Source organism: Aquila chrysaetos, chromosome 7 (assembly GCF_900496995.4).
Source record: "Aquila chrysaetos chrysaetos chromosome 7, bAquChr1.4, whole genome shotgun sequence".
Classification (NCBI taxonomy): Eukaryota; Metazoa; Chordata; class Aves; order Accipitriformes; family Accipitridae; genus Aquila; species Aquila chrysaetos.
Genome location: NC_044010.1, coordinates 8,516,850 through 8,533,338, shown reverse-complemented (window position 1 = coordinate 8,533,338; position 16,489 = coordinate 8,516,850). Strand labels below are relative to the sequence as shown.

At 36.2% G+C, this 16,489-nt stretch overlaps 1 protein-coding gene across 3 annotated transcripts in view; it reads right to left on the bottom strand.

Annotated features, from left to right (window-relative positions):
• Window positions 1-2,476: 2,476 nt before the first annotated feature.
• TBC1D23 (TBC1 domain family member 23) overlaps window positions 2,477-16,489 on the bottom strand; it is a 36,772-nt gene continuing 22,759 nt past the window's right edge. For 2 of the 3 annotated variants that reach the window (XM_030020071.2, XM_030020073.2), the window contains 9 exons: window positions 15,797-15,967; window positions 15,538-15,580; window positions 14,704-14,813; window positions 13,895-14,037; window positions 12,641-12,685; window positions 9,410-9,498; window positions 6,424-6,559; window positions 5,028-5,222; window positions 2,477-3,810 (listed from right to left, as the gene is read on the bottom strand). In XM_030020071.2, coding sequence (XP_029875931.1) covers window positions 3,729-3,810; window positions 5,028-5,222; window positions 6,424-6,559; window positions 9,410-9,498; window positions 12,641-12,685; window positions 13,895-14,037; window positions 14,704-14,813; window positions 15,538-15,580; window positions 15,797-15,967 — 1,014 coding nt within the window. In that variant the 3' untranslated portion in view covers window positions 2,477-3,728. The remainder of the gene's footprint in view (window positions 3,811-5,027; window positions 5,223-6,423; window positions 6,560-9,409; window positions 9,499-12,640; window positions 12,686-13,894; window positions 14,038-14,703; window positions 14,814-15,537; window positions 15,581-15,796; window positions 15,968-16,489) is intronic. The other variant, XM_030020072.2, reaches the window with a different exon arrangement.

Sequence of the window (16,489 nt, the reverse complement as noted above, 5' to 3'; positions counted from 1 at the left end):
CAAAGTGGGTAACCCAGGGTGATCAATCTTACACACGTTGGGCTGAAGCCACTTTCAGGAAACGTGCAAGAGATAAAGGAGGAGAAGTATGCAGCCACCATAAAATGCACAACCACCACTGTGTGCAGCAGTTACAAACCTTCCTTCAACAGAAAAACTGTTCAATCTAACCCTTTGGAGCAGGAAGGGGAGCACCTCATTCCAAACTGAGCAAGGCAAAGGATGGAAGAATTACTGACAGTGGACAACTGCAGATGAGGAGGGGATGCAGCAGCACTTTGGCAGGCCTCCCTCCCTTTTACACATGCCCATGGTAGCAGAAACAGCATATATAAAGTTGTTTGGTTTTTTGTTTTTTTTTTTGAACAGCACACCTTGCAGGACTCCAGATGTGAAGAACGGCTGTCTCCTGAGTTCACACAAGGTTTAGGGCAGAGCACAAAATAAGAAAATAAGTAGTGAAGCAGTATCATCCCTTCAAGGTGAAAAACACAGGCTAAAACCCCAGTGTTTCCCATGGTTCAGAGAGATAACAGCGTATTTGTCAAGGTTCAAAACAAAAATATCTGAAAGCACTAAATACACCCAAAAGAACAACTTACACACTATCACCCCCCTCCTTCCCCAAAAGGGGAAACTATCCAGCCATTCAGTAGACTATGCCTATATTGAAAAAGGTTATTTGACAGTATCAAAAGGTTTGAAACTACAGCTGAAATGCACTTGGAAGGAAAAGCTACAAACACTGCTGAGACCCACATGTAACAGGAACTGAAAGAACAGCAAGTGATCTTTACTTGCATATGGAGAAGGCAATGTAAATAAAATTGCATCTCCACAGTCAAGAGTATTTTTCGTGGGTAATACATGTAAAGTTTTGTACAAATTCTCATACAGATCAGAATCTAAAGGAATCTGTAAGCCAGCTGAAGAGCCACCAGCGAGCACAGAAGCACTGACCCTGGCTATGAAATACAAAGGTAAGGGCTTCCATTTGGCAGGAAAGCTTACTCTGAGAAGAGTGTTTCTTTCCTGCTACAGACCTCGTTTCTATTACCAAAATAAATACAAATTAAAATCCCAGCAACATAGCCGCCATCATATTCAACAATATAGACAGCAGTGCATGCAAAATAAAACAAGAGCCTGCAAACCTCTGGCAAATAATGCAAAACAAAATTCCTTGAAGATGAAAGGGACAGAAGTAGCATACTGACTATTTTGATTTTTCTTTTCAAAAACTGTCACTCTAGTACTATAATTGGAATTTCTGCTTAGCAATAGAAGTTTTGCAGCAAACACGCTAACTACAGATACGTACACTATAAGGCAAAAGTAGCCTTTAAATTGTGGGTAGATATGCATAAAACACCATTGAAATTATTCATAGTCTGGACTGAGGTTTGTGAGATAGGAAGTCTGCTGATAACTTGCACATTGCCTTAAAAATTACAAATAATTAGCCTCTTAATGGCTTGGATTATACATTTCTACACAGAAGAGATTTAAGAATTGACTTACTGTAGCTTTACTCACTGTAGATTTAAAAGGTCTGTATTTGTTGTCCTCATAGAGAAGCATACGCATTACCTACTTTCCATATTTAATACACTCAGTTGTTAAACAGGTATATTTGGGTACTTTTCACAATCCCCCCGCCCAATGACTAGGAGAAATTTGTTGTACCATTTTATCAACATTTTCATAATACAAAAACATGATGCTGAGGAGTCTGGAATTTTTTGCAGAGACCCCTTCTATAATTTGACCATTTGTTAACTCATTTTGACCTTTCTATGAATGCTTACCCCAAAGTATTTAATGAAATTAGTCTTGGTCTAAATTCCAAAATACTTACATTAAGATGTCACTGACAGTAGCCTCCTATGATCCATAATCAGCTTCTTCCACTCCAAAGATCAAATTCACTTCCATTTGCAAAATACCTTTAGGAAAAACTGTTAATTGCTTCAGAGAATTCACACAGCATGCAACTAAATGCTTTCTGACAGAACAAGTTATGTTCAAATTGTACTGGTTTATTTACAACTGTAGTTTATAAACAGTAACACAAACATCTTTACATGAAAAAAATCTCATTGCTGAAGTAGGCACAGAGTCAGAGACTCTTCGGGATATTTTCAGAAGGGAGTAGGAAGAGGAAAATGTAATACAACAGCTGCTGGGCAAAACTATAAATACATGAGCATTGGCCCAGGTGCAATTTCATGCAAATATCTTCAACAGTTCAAGTTCTATTAGTGTTTACTCAGATACTAAGAAGGGGGGGGGGGGGGGGGGGGGGGGGGGGGGAAGGGAATTAGTTCCAGAATTAAGGTGCCCTATCTTGATCCCTAGTAAAATAACTTAGAATAACTGTTTTTTATAAAGGTCAGTTTAATTTATTTTACCTCCTGATGATGTACCAATTCACAGGTTTTGATTCAAATACTGAGAAGACTTCACGCAGCAAAGCTAATTCTTATTATCTTTATTTCACAGTTTTTGGTAATTTCCACATCAGTCTACAAAGATGCTATATGCCTTGGCCATAAGAACATTCGTGTACTAAGCTTTTTAACAAGAGAACCGTTCTTGGAACAAGTGGAAAGCTGCTGATAAACAATCACATAGCTGCCATCTCTCAAAGATTAACTAATTTAGAAGATGTTAGTTAAAAGAATATGAACAAATGCTTGAATCAATGAAGGCAACAGGTAATGAATACATTTATCACAGGTATATATAGCACTTGAATCTCTTCACTTTATTTGTGTGCATTAATTTTCTTGCTGAACACACCTTCGATCAGCACATACTCACTTCTGTGCCGAACCGAAGGTTTTTAAAGGTCTAATTATTATCTTAAACATTTTGTTTCTGAGGAGCAAGCTAACTTGTTTTCAACTATCACATTCTGTCATGGAGCATTAACTTCAATTTCGATGCACACACTCAGCTTTGCAAGAGAAACAGCTTCAACCTATGAAATGTAAAATATTGCATAATTAAAAAAAGTCACAACCCTGTAGTAAAAGTTTATTGTGCACAGTTCATTTTGGTATTTAAAAATATCCTTACCACCCATTCCAATTGTTTAACCTAGCAGTTGATAAGACTTTTAAAAAAGTTAATTTTACAAATTGCTTGCATATTTTTCCGTTTATCTGCAGCCCAAGCTGGACTTAACCATTTTTAATGAGAAGGAACTAGTATTTCTAAGATTTTTATCTGCTCTGCTCATAAACCTAAGTTTTTAATCAGTCCTCGATACTACCCAGTAGGCAAAATCAAAGTTACAGACTGCAGGCAATGGAGACACTTCACTTTCAAGGGACAGTAATTTAAAAAACATTCTGTTTTCAACTGCTGCTCGGTATCTGGCAGTGCTTCATTCCTTTAACACACTGAATGTGAACCCAGCTGCATCTTCTCTTGCAAAGATGCAGATCACTCACACTAAGGCTGCATTAAAAATGAAACAAACTGACCTTTATAATAAACATTTCTTCAAAACAAAAAAAAATATAATAAAAAAAAATTAAAAATCCTGTTCAGAAATCGATAATAATTTACCCTATCTTAAGCCTGCTACTCAGGCACTCCCATCAGCAAACAGAAAAATTCTCTTAAGTTAGTATTCAGTTGGGAAACAGTCAGCTTGTGTCCACATACAGTATCTTGGTTGCTTCTTCTTTATAAACCGTTCTCTACAAAGTCTTTAGTTATTAACTCTCCAAGGCATCCAATACTTTCATGATCTGTTGTTTTATGGCTTTGGTAGCATCACCTGCATTTGGAATCAAATACCTTAAAAAAAGATTAGAAAAAGCCATCATTAATTCACTATAAGATTTTTGAGTACCAATTCCATAATTCTTGTTTTGATTTTTCCTCTGGAACAAACTAGGAGGAAGGAGGGGGGAATACATTGAAATGAAAAACTACTGAGAAAGTAACATTTATTTCCTGTTTATGCTATGAAACACTTTCCATTTGTGAACTTAGAACTGTTGAGGAGTACTTCACAGGCCATCCTGGAAAGGAAAAGTTCTTCATTAACTGACAATGGTATAGATCAGGGAGTTCAAGATCTGTACAGATAGTGCTGTCCAACTGACACATGGCAGTTGTCTTTTTTTGTTTTGTTTTGTTTAATTCCTGTAGATAGCTCTAGATCATTTATTTACAATCATTTCTCTTGTGTATTTGCTCCAGTCAACAAGGTGGTGATGAAGTAATTCAACAAGCAGCACAGTTTTCTGCAACATTTTAAGTTACCTTTCTCTGACCTACTACCAAACTAACTTCATTCTAAGGAGCCAACAGGCATAGAACAACTTCCCTACTTAGCTAGGAAACTCATCTGCCACTTCTTGTGAAACCAGAGCACCCACTGCACCCAGTTATCCCCAAGGAAGAAGTTGAGAAAATGTCCAGCTGATGTCAGCAACTTTGTTAAAACAGTGCCAAGAAGCAACAGACTACTCCAGTGGAAAAAAGCCCAATCCACCCACGCCTCTGACTTCCCCCCAGTCTTAAGCACACAAGCGCTGAGCATGGCAATACCTAACTTTCAGGAACCAGGTTTCAGGCGTTCTGAGTTTTGGGGTTAGGCTTCTGGACTCCTTGTACAATGCATAGGAAGAGTCAGATGTCTCAAAAAAAGATACCACAGAAGAAAGACCACTCTCTTAAATCCCACTCTTCACAAATCCATACTTTAGGGTGCAAATAGTTGTCCACTTCATTTCCATTTAAGACATATTACAAAAAGAAAACACTTGCACATATCCCATCCCCAACAACTGTCGTTGCAGACCACGGAGCTCCTCTCTGCTGGGTCCTGTAAACTCTCCTCATTCTGCTGGCAGATCTTTTTTTCTAGTTCACATCTGAATTATCTATTCCCGAATAAAAACTATTACTTTTGACCTCAATTCTTGGAATTACAGCATGCCTGATTTCCAGTTGACAGCATTCTGTATATTATTACTACTTATATCTCTGCTACTGAGATGGCTTACCTTTCAACTGCCAAAATTTCTATGCCTGAAGTATTGCTATTTCCATATTTAAAGGTGATCAGTTCTGGATGTTTCTTCTTGGATGTGATTTTGACTACAGAATTGAGTGCCTGTCGAGACTGTATGTAAGCCAGTCCCTTTCGCGATGGAATCTCTCTCAAACAGTACATATGAGTTGCTGTTACTAGGAGATGACTTGAAGGAAAACAAACAAACAAACAAACAAATTAAATTTGCTAATGAACTAAATAACAGCTATTTAGAAAGGTAAATTCTACAAATAAGCTACATGGAGAGAGCTAGATAAAACAGTTCCCAAATCTGAGAAACAGTTTTAATACTTTTAAAATCTGTAATTTAGAAAGGTCTACTAAATACTGCAGATTTTCCTTGAGTACTGTGTCACAGCCATTTTTTAAAAACAAGCATGGCATCCTCAACAGCATACAAAACCTGAGTGAGCAGTTAACATCATCACCTCAACACAACAGCCATGAGTGCTATTAACAAAGATCACAACCACCAGTGAAGTGTCAGGTCACACACAGAATAGGGAAAATGCCTCCAGCCTCTCTCTTTCATCCTTCAATCATACCCCAACCCCATCCCTCCATCCATAGATAGTGGCAACTCTACATGTGGAGCATCAGACCTAAGTTAAAAGGACATGTTGGCACTCCATGACTGTCAATCACTGTGCAAGCACTAAGGTGGAGACACTGACCTGCCAGCTCAGTTCAAGACCCACTTTTGCCTTCTTCATGGAAGGAATGCATGTTCAACTAGTGGTGGGAACAGACTACTTGAGTTCCAACTCAGTTTGAGAAATCATACTATGACAGATTACTAATCATACACCATATAAAATAAATCTAATGGGAAAATAAAATTAATAATAAAAGACAAGAACAGACCATGATGCAAGAGAAAGCCCATCATAGTTTTCTGTTATCCAGTTTCAACAGGATTTGTACTCTTTGGGGAAGCCAAATACAGCAAGCATCATGTTCTGCTCTTGCAGGATTAACAAGGTCACTGAATCTTAGGGGCAAGATGGGTGCATAGTACAAGGCACAGAGACAAGTAGACAAGAAAAACTGGAGCCACAGGTACTTGGGTCTACCTGGTCTTGAAAAATAAGCCTATGTATACTGAGAATACTTTTCTTACTATCTTGTTTTGCAAAGCAAAACTTCATACTAGGTTTTGTACATCATTACCATTCTGTAACACTGCAAATATAAGAATGCAAATATAGTGGTAACACTTTGTTCTAGGCTGTTTCACGCCTTCATTTCCTAGTTTAATATAAAGAATAATCTAATTGCCCAATATATTTTTTTAAAATGTATATCAAGACAGACATTTTCATTAAGCTTAGGACTAATTCCAGTACCTGGGAAACATATGTCCATTTTCTTTTACTTCATTACAGGGGAAGTTATACTTCACATCAGGTTTATTTATCCATGTTTGGATGTTGACGACCTCTTTTCGATCATCATCTGACATTGAGGAGCTATCAATTTCATCTATTTTGAAGGGAGGGGGTAAAAAAATAAAAAAAAAGAAAATATTTTCACACAACATCAGACAAATTTTCAACTCACTTAAACCCACAGTAGCTACACTGGTTCAAACCAAGGTCCACCTAGCCATAAACAATTGTTCAGAGGGAAGAAAGAAAAAGGCATGCATATCTGATATTTCTCTTCTAATTCTCTCAGCAGACAACTATTTTCAGCTCAGGGGGTTTCTTAGGCTGGTCTGATTTGTCCATTCAGTAAAGTTTAATAGACGTCTTTTACATGGACTTGTCCAGACTTTCCTTGAAGCCATGTAAACTTTTTGCAGCTACAACACCAATATCTTTTGGTGAGAAGTACCAAAGACATGTCAACTACATTCCAGGAAAGCCTCCTTTTGTGGCTTCTAGTTTCTTGTACAAGAATAAATAAACATTTGTTGATCCGTTTCCAGGCCAGGTGTTATTTTTGTGGGCCACTTTTCCTCCCTTAAATTGCCTATGTCACATAACAAAAGTTCTAATATTCAGTTATGCCTGTTATGAAAGCCATTTCACATCTTTCCTCACCCTTCTTATCCCTCTCTGAACCCTCTCCTGTTCAAACATATTGTTTCTCAGGTAGAGGATCAAGACAAACAATATTCAACGTGTGGGTGAACCACAGGTTTATACAGTGACATAATGACCTCCATTTTATTCTCTGTTCCTTTCCTTATAATTCCTAACATTTGATTTGCTTTTCTGACTGCTAATGAGCACCTACTTATTATAAACCTACTGCTCCTGGACACAGCCAAATCAGTCTACCGTTTTGTCTAGAACTGTTTTTTTCCCATGTCTTTTTCACCTCACATTAATTGATACTGAATTTAATGTGCCATTTTATTGCCCAGTCACTCAGACTAGCAAAAGACTCCTCCTTCAGTCTACCCTTACTACCTTGAATAACCTTGAATCATTAGCAGAAATTGTTGTCTTCTGGTTCACCTCCTTTTCTAAGGACATTTAAGAACATACTCAAAACCAAAATTTTCAGCACAGACCTCTGTGAAACACCCAAAACTCCTGCAAGTATTATCACTTAGTTGCAAAATACTGGTTTTATGTCTAAATATAGTGATTATGTTTACATAGTAATTCGGTGCTACATTAGAAGAATTTAAGCAATCTATTTATCTAAAACAAAAACTACATTAAGTCCACAGAAGTTACTCCCAGAAATAACTTCGAAGGACACCTCTTTAAAGCGTCTTATTCAAAGCTGGTTTTCTATGCTTTGTTAAACTATTTATTTCAAAGCAATTCAGAATTATAGCCAAACTTTTGAAAAGGTTTCCACTGAAAAAATACATTACGAAATTGCAAGGAATGGAACAAAATCCATCCTCGTTTCACAGAATCACAGAATGGTTGAGGATGGAAGGCACCTCTGGAGGTCATCTGGTCCAACTCTCCTAATCAAGCAGGGCCACCTAGAGCAGGCTGCAATTATTACAGCTGATTGCAATTATTTATTACAAAAACCCCACTAAAACTTCATAAAAGCAGTTATACAGAAACAAGTTCACTTTTTGCATTCTTCTGTACCAAAATAACATATATTTCACTTCATATGTGTTGGCTTTGCTTATTCAAATCATTGCAGTGATTCTGCTTACTTATTAAGTCTAACAGTGCTTTTAAAAGCAAATGTAAATAGAAATTAGCAAACAACCATTACTGAAAATATGTTCTAGACAATTCGTCTTTGAGGACCTGGTTTTCTGAAACCACACAGACTTTGCCAAACACTATTATGGATGCTCAAAGAACTGTGCAAACTTAATTACATGGCATTTGGAGAAATATCTTGTTAGTGTTAAAGCTTTTGCCTGATAGTTTCATTTTGCTCCTTCCCAGTTCTTACTGATGACAAACAGTTGGTGATTGTTTGTCTGCTATCTTATTTAAACAACTCTAGATCCTATGAATCTCTTTCATTAATCTTCCTAAATTATTTCTTTTGCAGGTCAAAAATTCTTAGTCCTGTTATTTATTTCTCACATGAAGCAGAGCATACCTTTTGGTCACAGAACAGTTACTTGTGAGATGGTGATGGTTGGGAGTGAGCTAACACTACCAGAACAAAACCAGGACAGGAGTAGGTCTGCACCATTCCAACATTAGTGCTGGTCTCAAAAAAAAAACCTTTGCGAAAAGTGTGGTGTTCTAGTTCTCCCTGTAATTTTTCAACTAGATAAAAAAATTAAATAAAGATCGCATGTTTTTATACAGCATTCTGCATGCATATCAAGTGATGAATCAATTATTAATAGATTCAATGCCAAAAAGCAAAGTACAAAACACTGGAGAGGTGTGCACGTTAACCATCTTAAGTCTAGCTTCCACTATATTTTCAGAAATTCAGATTGTTGTAATTGCCAATGCTAGAGATTCAACCTGAGATCTATGAGCCAGACTAGGTCCTTCACATTTTGCTTACTGTTGTGAGTAGTAGAGGTACAACTGCAGGTTTACACGTACAAGACCAGTGTAGATAAAGAGATCTTTACTACAGAAATAACAAGTGAACAGGAACGATGAGCTAAACCCATCTATTTCCATTTCTTCCTGTTGGCTGTTTGCTGCCTACCACAAAAATCTTTTTTACTTAGTCTGCTACTATGTATTTGAAGAGGGTGTTTCTTTCTTGGTTGTTCCTAGGCTCCACCATAACAAACAAGATCAATGGTAATAGTTAGAAAAAAGTCACACTGTAAGACAAAGATGTAACATACACTCTTACGATTTAGCCAAATTTAATAACTTTGTCTAGATAAGCTAATCTAGGTAAAAGGAAAATCTTCTACTGTACCAGTATCATATTCTTCTTCATCTCCGATGCTGAATACTGGTTTCACACCACGGTAGGGTTTTCCTACTCTGTCACTGCTGCTGACGTGTCTGTTGGCAATGAAAAGGGCAGGAGAGGACATGGGATGGGAGAAGAAAAGTAACTTTCAAACTGATGGTATGACTCCTACAATAACACATTAGCAAAATGCGAACAACTGTGCAACTGAGGAGGACAAGAAAATTTCATTAAGCTGCCTGCAAGGAAGCTGTGACTGACCCATCAAGCAATTTTGTTAGTGAAAGCATGTATTTCAGTTACTTGGCAAGGCTGACCTGTAACAAATAAAGTGAAAAGAAATACTTTTTTGTTTTAAAAAGAACTTCTGGTCACCTTCTCAAATGACAAAATACATTAGAGACCTGAAAACTGACAACATGCTATGAAATTTCTAGCATGAAACTAAAATATTTCTGGACAGTCAGGGCAGCTTTACAAGGATGCCAAATTGGGATAAAGGAAAAAATGGAGACTATTAACCAACATGTCTGGAAGCTCATTTTTCTGGTTAATTCCTCAGAAGATAAGAAAATACCTTAAGCACTTTGAAGTGGGGTTATTATAAACCATCCACTGTAGTGTGAACTCTGACTTCCTGTCCATTACTTTCTCCAGCACGAGCCAAATCCTGAAAACTTTGGTCAAGCAATTCCTACTGCTAACATCCCAGCATCACTGGGATTTCTGCATAAATATTGACCTTAAAAATCACATTTAAATCTATTTCTACAGATCATATTAAATGACACAAACACAAGTGAGTCTTAATCTTTGACAGTAACAGTGGCAAATCCTAAGATATTTTAAAGCTCCAGCCCAGACTGCTGTGATTACATGGTCACAGCTGTCATGTTAAAAGTTCTGGCTCTCAACTGCTGAGAATACCTGAAAAATATGAGAAAACCTAAAGGTCCAGAAAGCTACAAAACAGGTAATTGCTGAAAGAAAGAAACAGTTCATGATTTTAGCCTTTAGAACTAGCAAAATGTAGTAGTATAAAAAAAACAAAAACAAACCCAAAACACACTTGTCCCTAGTTTAAAACAACAAAACAAAACCAAAACATGCCTGTCCCTTTCCCCCATTTCAATTTCTATAACCTCTCTCCCCATAATGTGTATTCATATTTCCTATAAACTGTAAGTCCTGGTTCCTGTTTTAAGTGTATTCACTAACTCCAGTTTACATGCTACTGTAGAACCAAGTTGGAGAGGCAACCTCTTTAGTAACGTATAAATGAATGCTAGTACTTATGTATACCTGAAAGCATATTTGAAAGTTAAAAAAGAAACCTACATTTTCTATGGCTAAAATTTACTAATATCGACAAAACAAGGAAATGTTTAATAGGAAAAAACACCAGAGATGCATTCTACAATGAAACAAAAAATAAACATACAAAAACATGCTCATTAGTGTTTAAGACAATAAGCATCAATGACACTGACAATTCAAGAGGGCAGTGCTTCTATATGGAGGCTTTTGTAAATACGCTTTAGTAACACATAACCAATTGAGTAAGAAGAAACACATTTAAATAGTGGCAAATTGAATTACACAGAGAGGATTTAAGAGAAGATCTCATTGGTGTTTATAGATCAAAGTTAGTCAAGACAAGAGAAAGTAAAAAGCTACTTTATAAAAACCTGGTAACATCTTAAACTAGAAATGGATTTCCTTTAACCTGTTTGCATGGAAGGCCGTCATTACATTGTTACAAATTGAATGCAATTCCCTTTAGTGGCAAACCTGCAAAATGAAATATATTGGTGATAAACACAAAGTGGATCTAATGGAATGGATGGGAAAAGAATGCCATTCCAGGTTTTTAAGAGCTGCAATTTTAAGAGAATAGTCTAGTGATCCATAGTGTGAGCAAATTTATTATTGCATCTTCCCAATGAAAGAAAATAAGCAATGTGAGTGAAAGGAGCAAGTAAAATAACCAAAGTATAATTCAATATATCAAAACTTCTTGGTTACAAATGCAGATCCAAGTGCCTTTCAGTTATCGAACACAGTCAACAAGTGTTTTAAGTTGGAATTTTAACACTTTCTTACGATATTCTAAAAATTGATCAACAAAATGTGGGCAGAAATCCCCATGATCTTTAGGATTTCTAAATAAACAAGATAGCTTATGTGCTATTGGGATATTCCCACTTTTTTTTTTTTTTTTTTTTTTTTTAAAAGAATACTGGTTAACATTACTATTGGTTTTGCTCACACAACACCATTCTGTAATGCTTATGGGTAAATACTATCTCAAATCATGTGAAAACTACTTGAAAGAAGAATTGGTTCAAAATCCTTGAAAACCCAAACGGCACTTTAAATCTTCATTAATTCTTCCAGCAGCAACCTTCATGCTTTTCAGTTTATGAGTGCCAAAAGCTACAACATAGAGTTCCTCAAGTATAACCAAAGTTCCAAAGTGATTATGCATGAGCTGTCCTTCATTTATCAGAAGTAATTTTACATAAGCTCAATTCACAATTTTTATTTCTGAAATATTTATAAGGCAATAAATCTGAGACAAATGTGAAGGGACTCCACATTTGCGTGAAACACAGTAGTTATGTGAACAAGATGGGGGAGAGCTGCAAAGCATATTTACTGACTAACTCAGCATTTTTCTCTTTCCAGTAATGAGCATCTCTGTTTCTATCAGCATGTTCTATCACCATGTGATGAGAAGCATAAAAATTCCAGATTTCCAGACAGAATTTCTGTATGGGTTCCCTGTTACATCTAAGGTCTGATGATGCTTTATGAACAGTTTATAACAAGTCCTTTTCATAGTTGTAGTCCCTCTTGTTAAAATCTTAAGCCATAATATGTTCAGGAATTGCTTCTGGTGTCTTTCACTAGTACGAGTCACTAATAAAATGTATACAGGAAATGACAAGTAAGAAAAAAAAAAACTCCATAAAAAGCAATAGCAAGGAAGAGAACAGAAATAAAAAAGCAGAAACTAAGAGAAGAAAGCACTACCAATACACTCTTTTTCTTCCTCTAGTCCCCTGACTAGTACTTGTAAAACCCAATAGCTTCAATATATTCAAAAACCCTAAATTAATATTAAAATATGCGAGCAATTTTGTCAGTGTAACCAATGCTTACAAATATTGCAATGCCATGCTAAATACGACAAAGGTGGTTTTAGTCAGACTGCTTAATTATCAAGCTTACCGCTCCAGGCTTGCTCTGTCTGGCCAGGGAATATTGAAAGGTATTCTATAGTACATCGGGGCAGAGGACAGAACAAAAGAATTAAAAAAAAAACCAAAAAACCAAAAAAACGTTTAAAGGAAAAATCTAGATAAATAATTGAAATGCTCTATATTGGCAATGTATCTTCTTCAAGGAGGATGCTTATAAATAAAAGCAATGCTTCATGACAGCTAGCCATGAGGTAGAGAAATATTTGTAAAAATTCTAAAAGACGCATTTTTCATGCTATGTATGGCTTACATATAAGCCTTACTTGAATTCTTCACACAACAAAAGCTACCACCAAGTGCTATTTAAGATTTTTTGCCTCCAATTGTGAAATAATAATTAAAGAAGTAATTTTCCAACACAAAAAGAAGCAACAATCTGTACCTTTTGATTAGGTACAAGACTACTAAAAACTACTGTTCATTTGGCACGTATATTAAATCCTGCCATCAAACAAACACTAGCTCTGTAAGATTCTTGAATACCAATGTCTTTGCAACATACAACTCCAAAGGCTGCATTTTAAAGAACTCTAAAACAGGCTATTCAATTAAAGCTTTGAGAGATGAAAGATGTTATTCTTTTATGTAGTTAAGGTAAGTATTTGGAACAATGACTTCCACATTTGGAAGCATCTTTTAACATGTTTGCATGTTCTTGTTCCCAGCAATACTTGAAGATACAAAAAATGAACAAGAGTGGATTCTGGGTTTGAAAAGCAGCTTTACATCAGGACTTGAAAAATCAAGATCTTCAAAAAAGTTAACCTCAACTTGACAAGATGGGCTGGTAAAAAAAAGCAAAACAGAACAAAACAAAACAAAAAAACCCTGTCCAGAAGGTCAGGGTCCTTCTGTCATTCACCCATTCCATTAGAGTCAGGATGGGGAAGAACTGAAATAAAAGTGAAATCATTCTTGACTTTTTTAGACTGAATAAAGAAATGACACATTATAAGAAGTCAAACTAACCATGCAGTGACAAATTCTAGATAAACATTCAAGAGAAAAGGCGGCTCACACTGGTCTTGCAATACTAAGGCAGCACAGTAGGCTTACTGTGTCACGATAAAATTGTGAGGAGGGTAGGTGTAGGAAGTTTAAAAGCTGAAACTGGAAGATAACTTTTTTCCTAATTGGCACAGTCTTCACATTTACAGAATAGCCACCTGAAATAGGAAGTCATTCCTCACTGCTAATTCACAGCAAGATATAAATGACGCACCTGTCCACTGGAGTAGATGTATTTTCAATAAAACTAATAACTTTTTCTTTCACATTCACAGATTTAGTCTTCAAAGCAACCGTCATTTTATTCACCAGGGACTTTACTCCTTTTCCATCACTTGAACCATTAGGAGAATCACCCTGTAAAATTAACTCCTCTCAGGATTAATCATATAAAATAATGTTATTTCATTTCTAGTTTGTTAAGAAAGGAAACAGACTACAAAATAGTAATCTACTTTTTGATACTCAGTAGAACATTAATTACAGCATTAAGTATTCTTTTAGAGTTCTATCAAATGACAGCAACAATATCTGAGGTAAAGATGATCCAATAAAGCAAGCTTAACAAACCTTATTACTGAGCACCCTGCTGTGAAAATCTAGAGAGGAAGGAATTACATTAATGATAAATTGTATCCAAATTAAAAGTCAAATTCTACATACAACATATTAGCTGTAGAAAGGAGGCAATTTTGAGCTTTCCCATGAAAGTGTATGCCAGTTTTGTAGTAATTTATTCCCAGAGTGAAGAAGAGCCAGGAAAAGAATTGTCCATTACATATATTCTGCTGGAGAATGACTACAGCAATTTCTTCTCTACAAGCTCTTCCTCTCAAGAGGATAAAACACGTTTAGGTCACCTCCAACTAGACAGTGAATATAGTTGGAAATTAAACATACAACTGAAAACAATCATGACTTGCAGTACTGCATTTACAGAACAGAATGAGGAATATGAAGAAAAAATTCAGTATACCTGGGGCTCCCATCCCACTATACCACTCGAACTCAAAATTCACTTACATCAACAGACGAGTTTATGCTACTTCTTGAGCCTGAGGTACTAGCAATCCAGTGGCCATATCCATTTTCTGGTCCTTCCACATTGATATCTGCTAAGTGCTGCTGAAGGGCTGTTAAAAGGCCATTAAAAAACATTCAGAACCACACTGAAATTAGTCTGTTGATGAAAATACTGTATAACCAAGACTAATCAGTAACAATTTTTGCTCCACATGATTTAATAAAACAGATGAAGTCAGATACCGCTATAATCACCCCTGGCTTTTCTTTCAGTAGTTCAAAGGCATTAGGATAATCTTTATTTTAGTAAAGAAAAGAGTTAAAATACAGCAGCAACTAAAAATAAATCACTGCTTTGACCCTAAAGATAGCTGTTATGACACTGCACATATTGACTAGCAATGCCTCTATGCTCATATTGTAGAATAGATCTCTCTGCTGTTGTAGAGCCTGATTGAGTCCAGCAGCATAAACTGCAGAATTATGAACTGACGATTTAAGAAAACACAACAACAATTAATAGTAATTATGAAGTAGCATCTTCATACAGATCTGCAATCTACAGAGGCTAAACATCAAGAATGATAAGTTAGAAGAAAGAGGGAATTTCCCCACTTCCCGTATTAATTTTTCACCATTCAGAAATGTGGTTAAGCTGTAACAGTTAACCACAAATGTGCAAGTGCACAGTGTTGACTTACACAAAACAAAAACCTGAGAAATGAGACATATTTGCTATTCACTTAGCTGATTTCTAGCCAAAGCCCAATAAAAATATCAACAGTGTTAAGATACCAAGTTTTCTCAAACAAAGCTCGTTATTAATAAGCTTACCCATAAATCCTCCTTTGGCAATGCTTACATACTCCTTATTTTTCTGCAAAAGAAAGACATTTTTGGTTGAAGCAAAAATCTGTGGAATGAGTTTTGCAAGCATGGTAATGAAACATGGGTTAACTTCATAAAAACTGTAAACCTGAGTAATGTATAAAACAGTTAGGATTTTAAGGGGAAAATATTTTGCCATTTAGCATCAATGATACATGCAGACATTTTATTTCAGCTATTAAAATCAACAGCAATTTACTTGTACCTGTAAGAAGTGTGCTAGCACCATGTTCATATACATATCCTCTTCTTCCCTGCCACTTCCCATGAAGCAGAGATGTTCCCCACCAGCTACGGAGCCAGACTCAATAGATTGTTTTTGTGCTTCCAATAGGGATTTTACAGACTGTGCAAATTCTGATGGGTTTTGAAGCATCTGTGGAATGAACAAACAAAAAGTGCTGTTTGACACCAACATATTGTAACATAACTTGTGAAAAGATACAAATTTTGAAAATGGTTATAATTTGTTAAGCACAAACAAGGCAACATCAGCACTATAAAAGACACACGCTCACAAAAAAGACAGCCTGACCCAGACCTCATGTTATGTAAAGAACACTGAGGATCATCCCTTTCTTCCTCACTCCACCTTGCTCTCCCCGGGAAAGAAACGCAGCTAACATCTGTTAGTTTATTTTTGCAGCCACCAAATAATAGTGGAAAAAGTCTTTGCAACTTTCATGTTGCCTTAAGTTGGCAATATGGCAGAGGGACTGATTTCCGTATTTATATACGCTCGAGCGCAACACGTTCAAACTTTGCAGTTTTGAAACCCTTTAAAATACCCAGAATTTCTAGGTGCCAGTAAGGTCCTTGTTGTCTCCCCACTAAGCTTTTTCTCATTTACTTATCAAGATTTTGAAAAAAAATTTACAATCAGGAGTACAAGGAGATA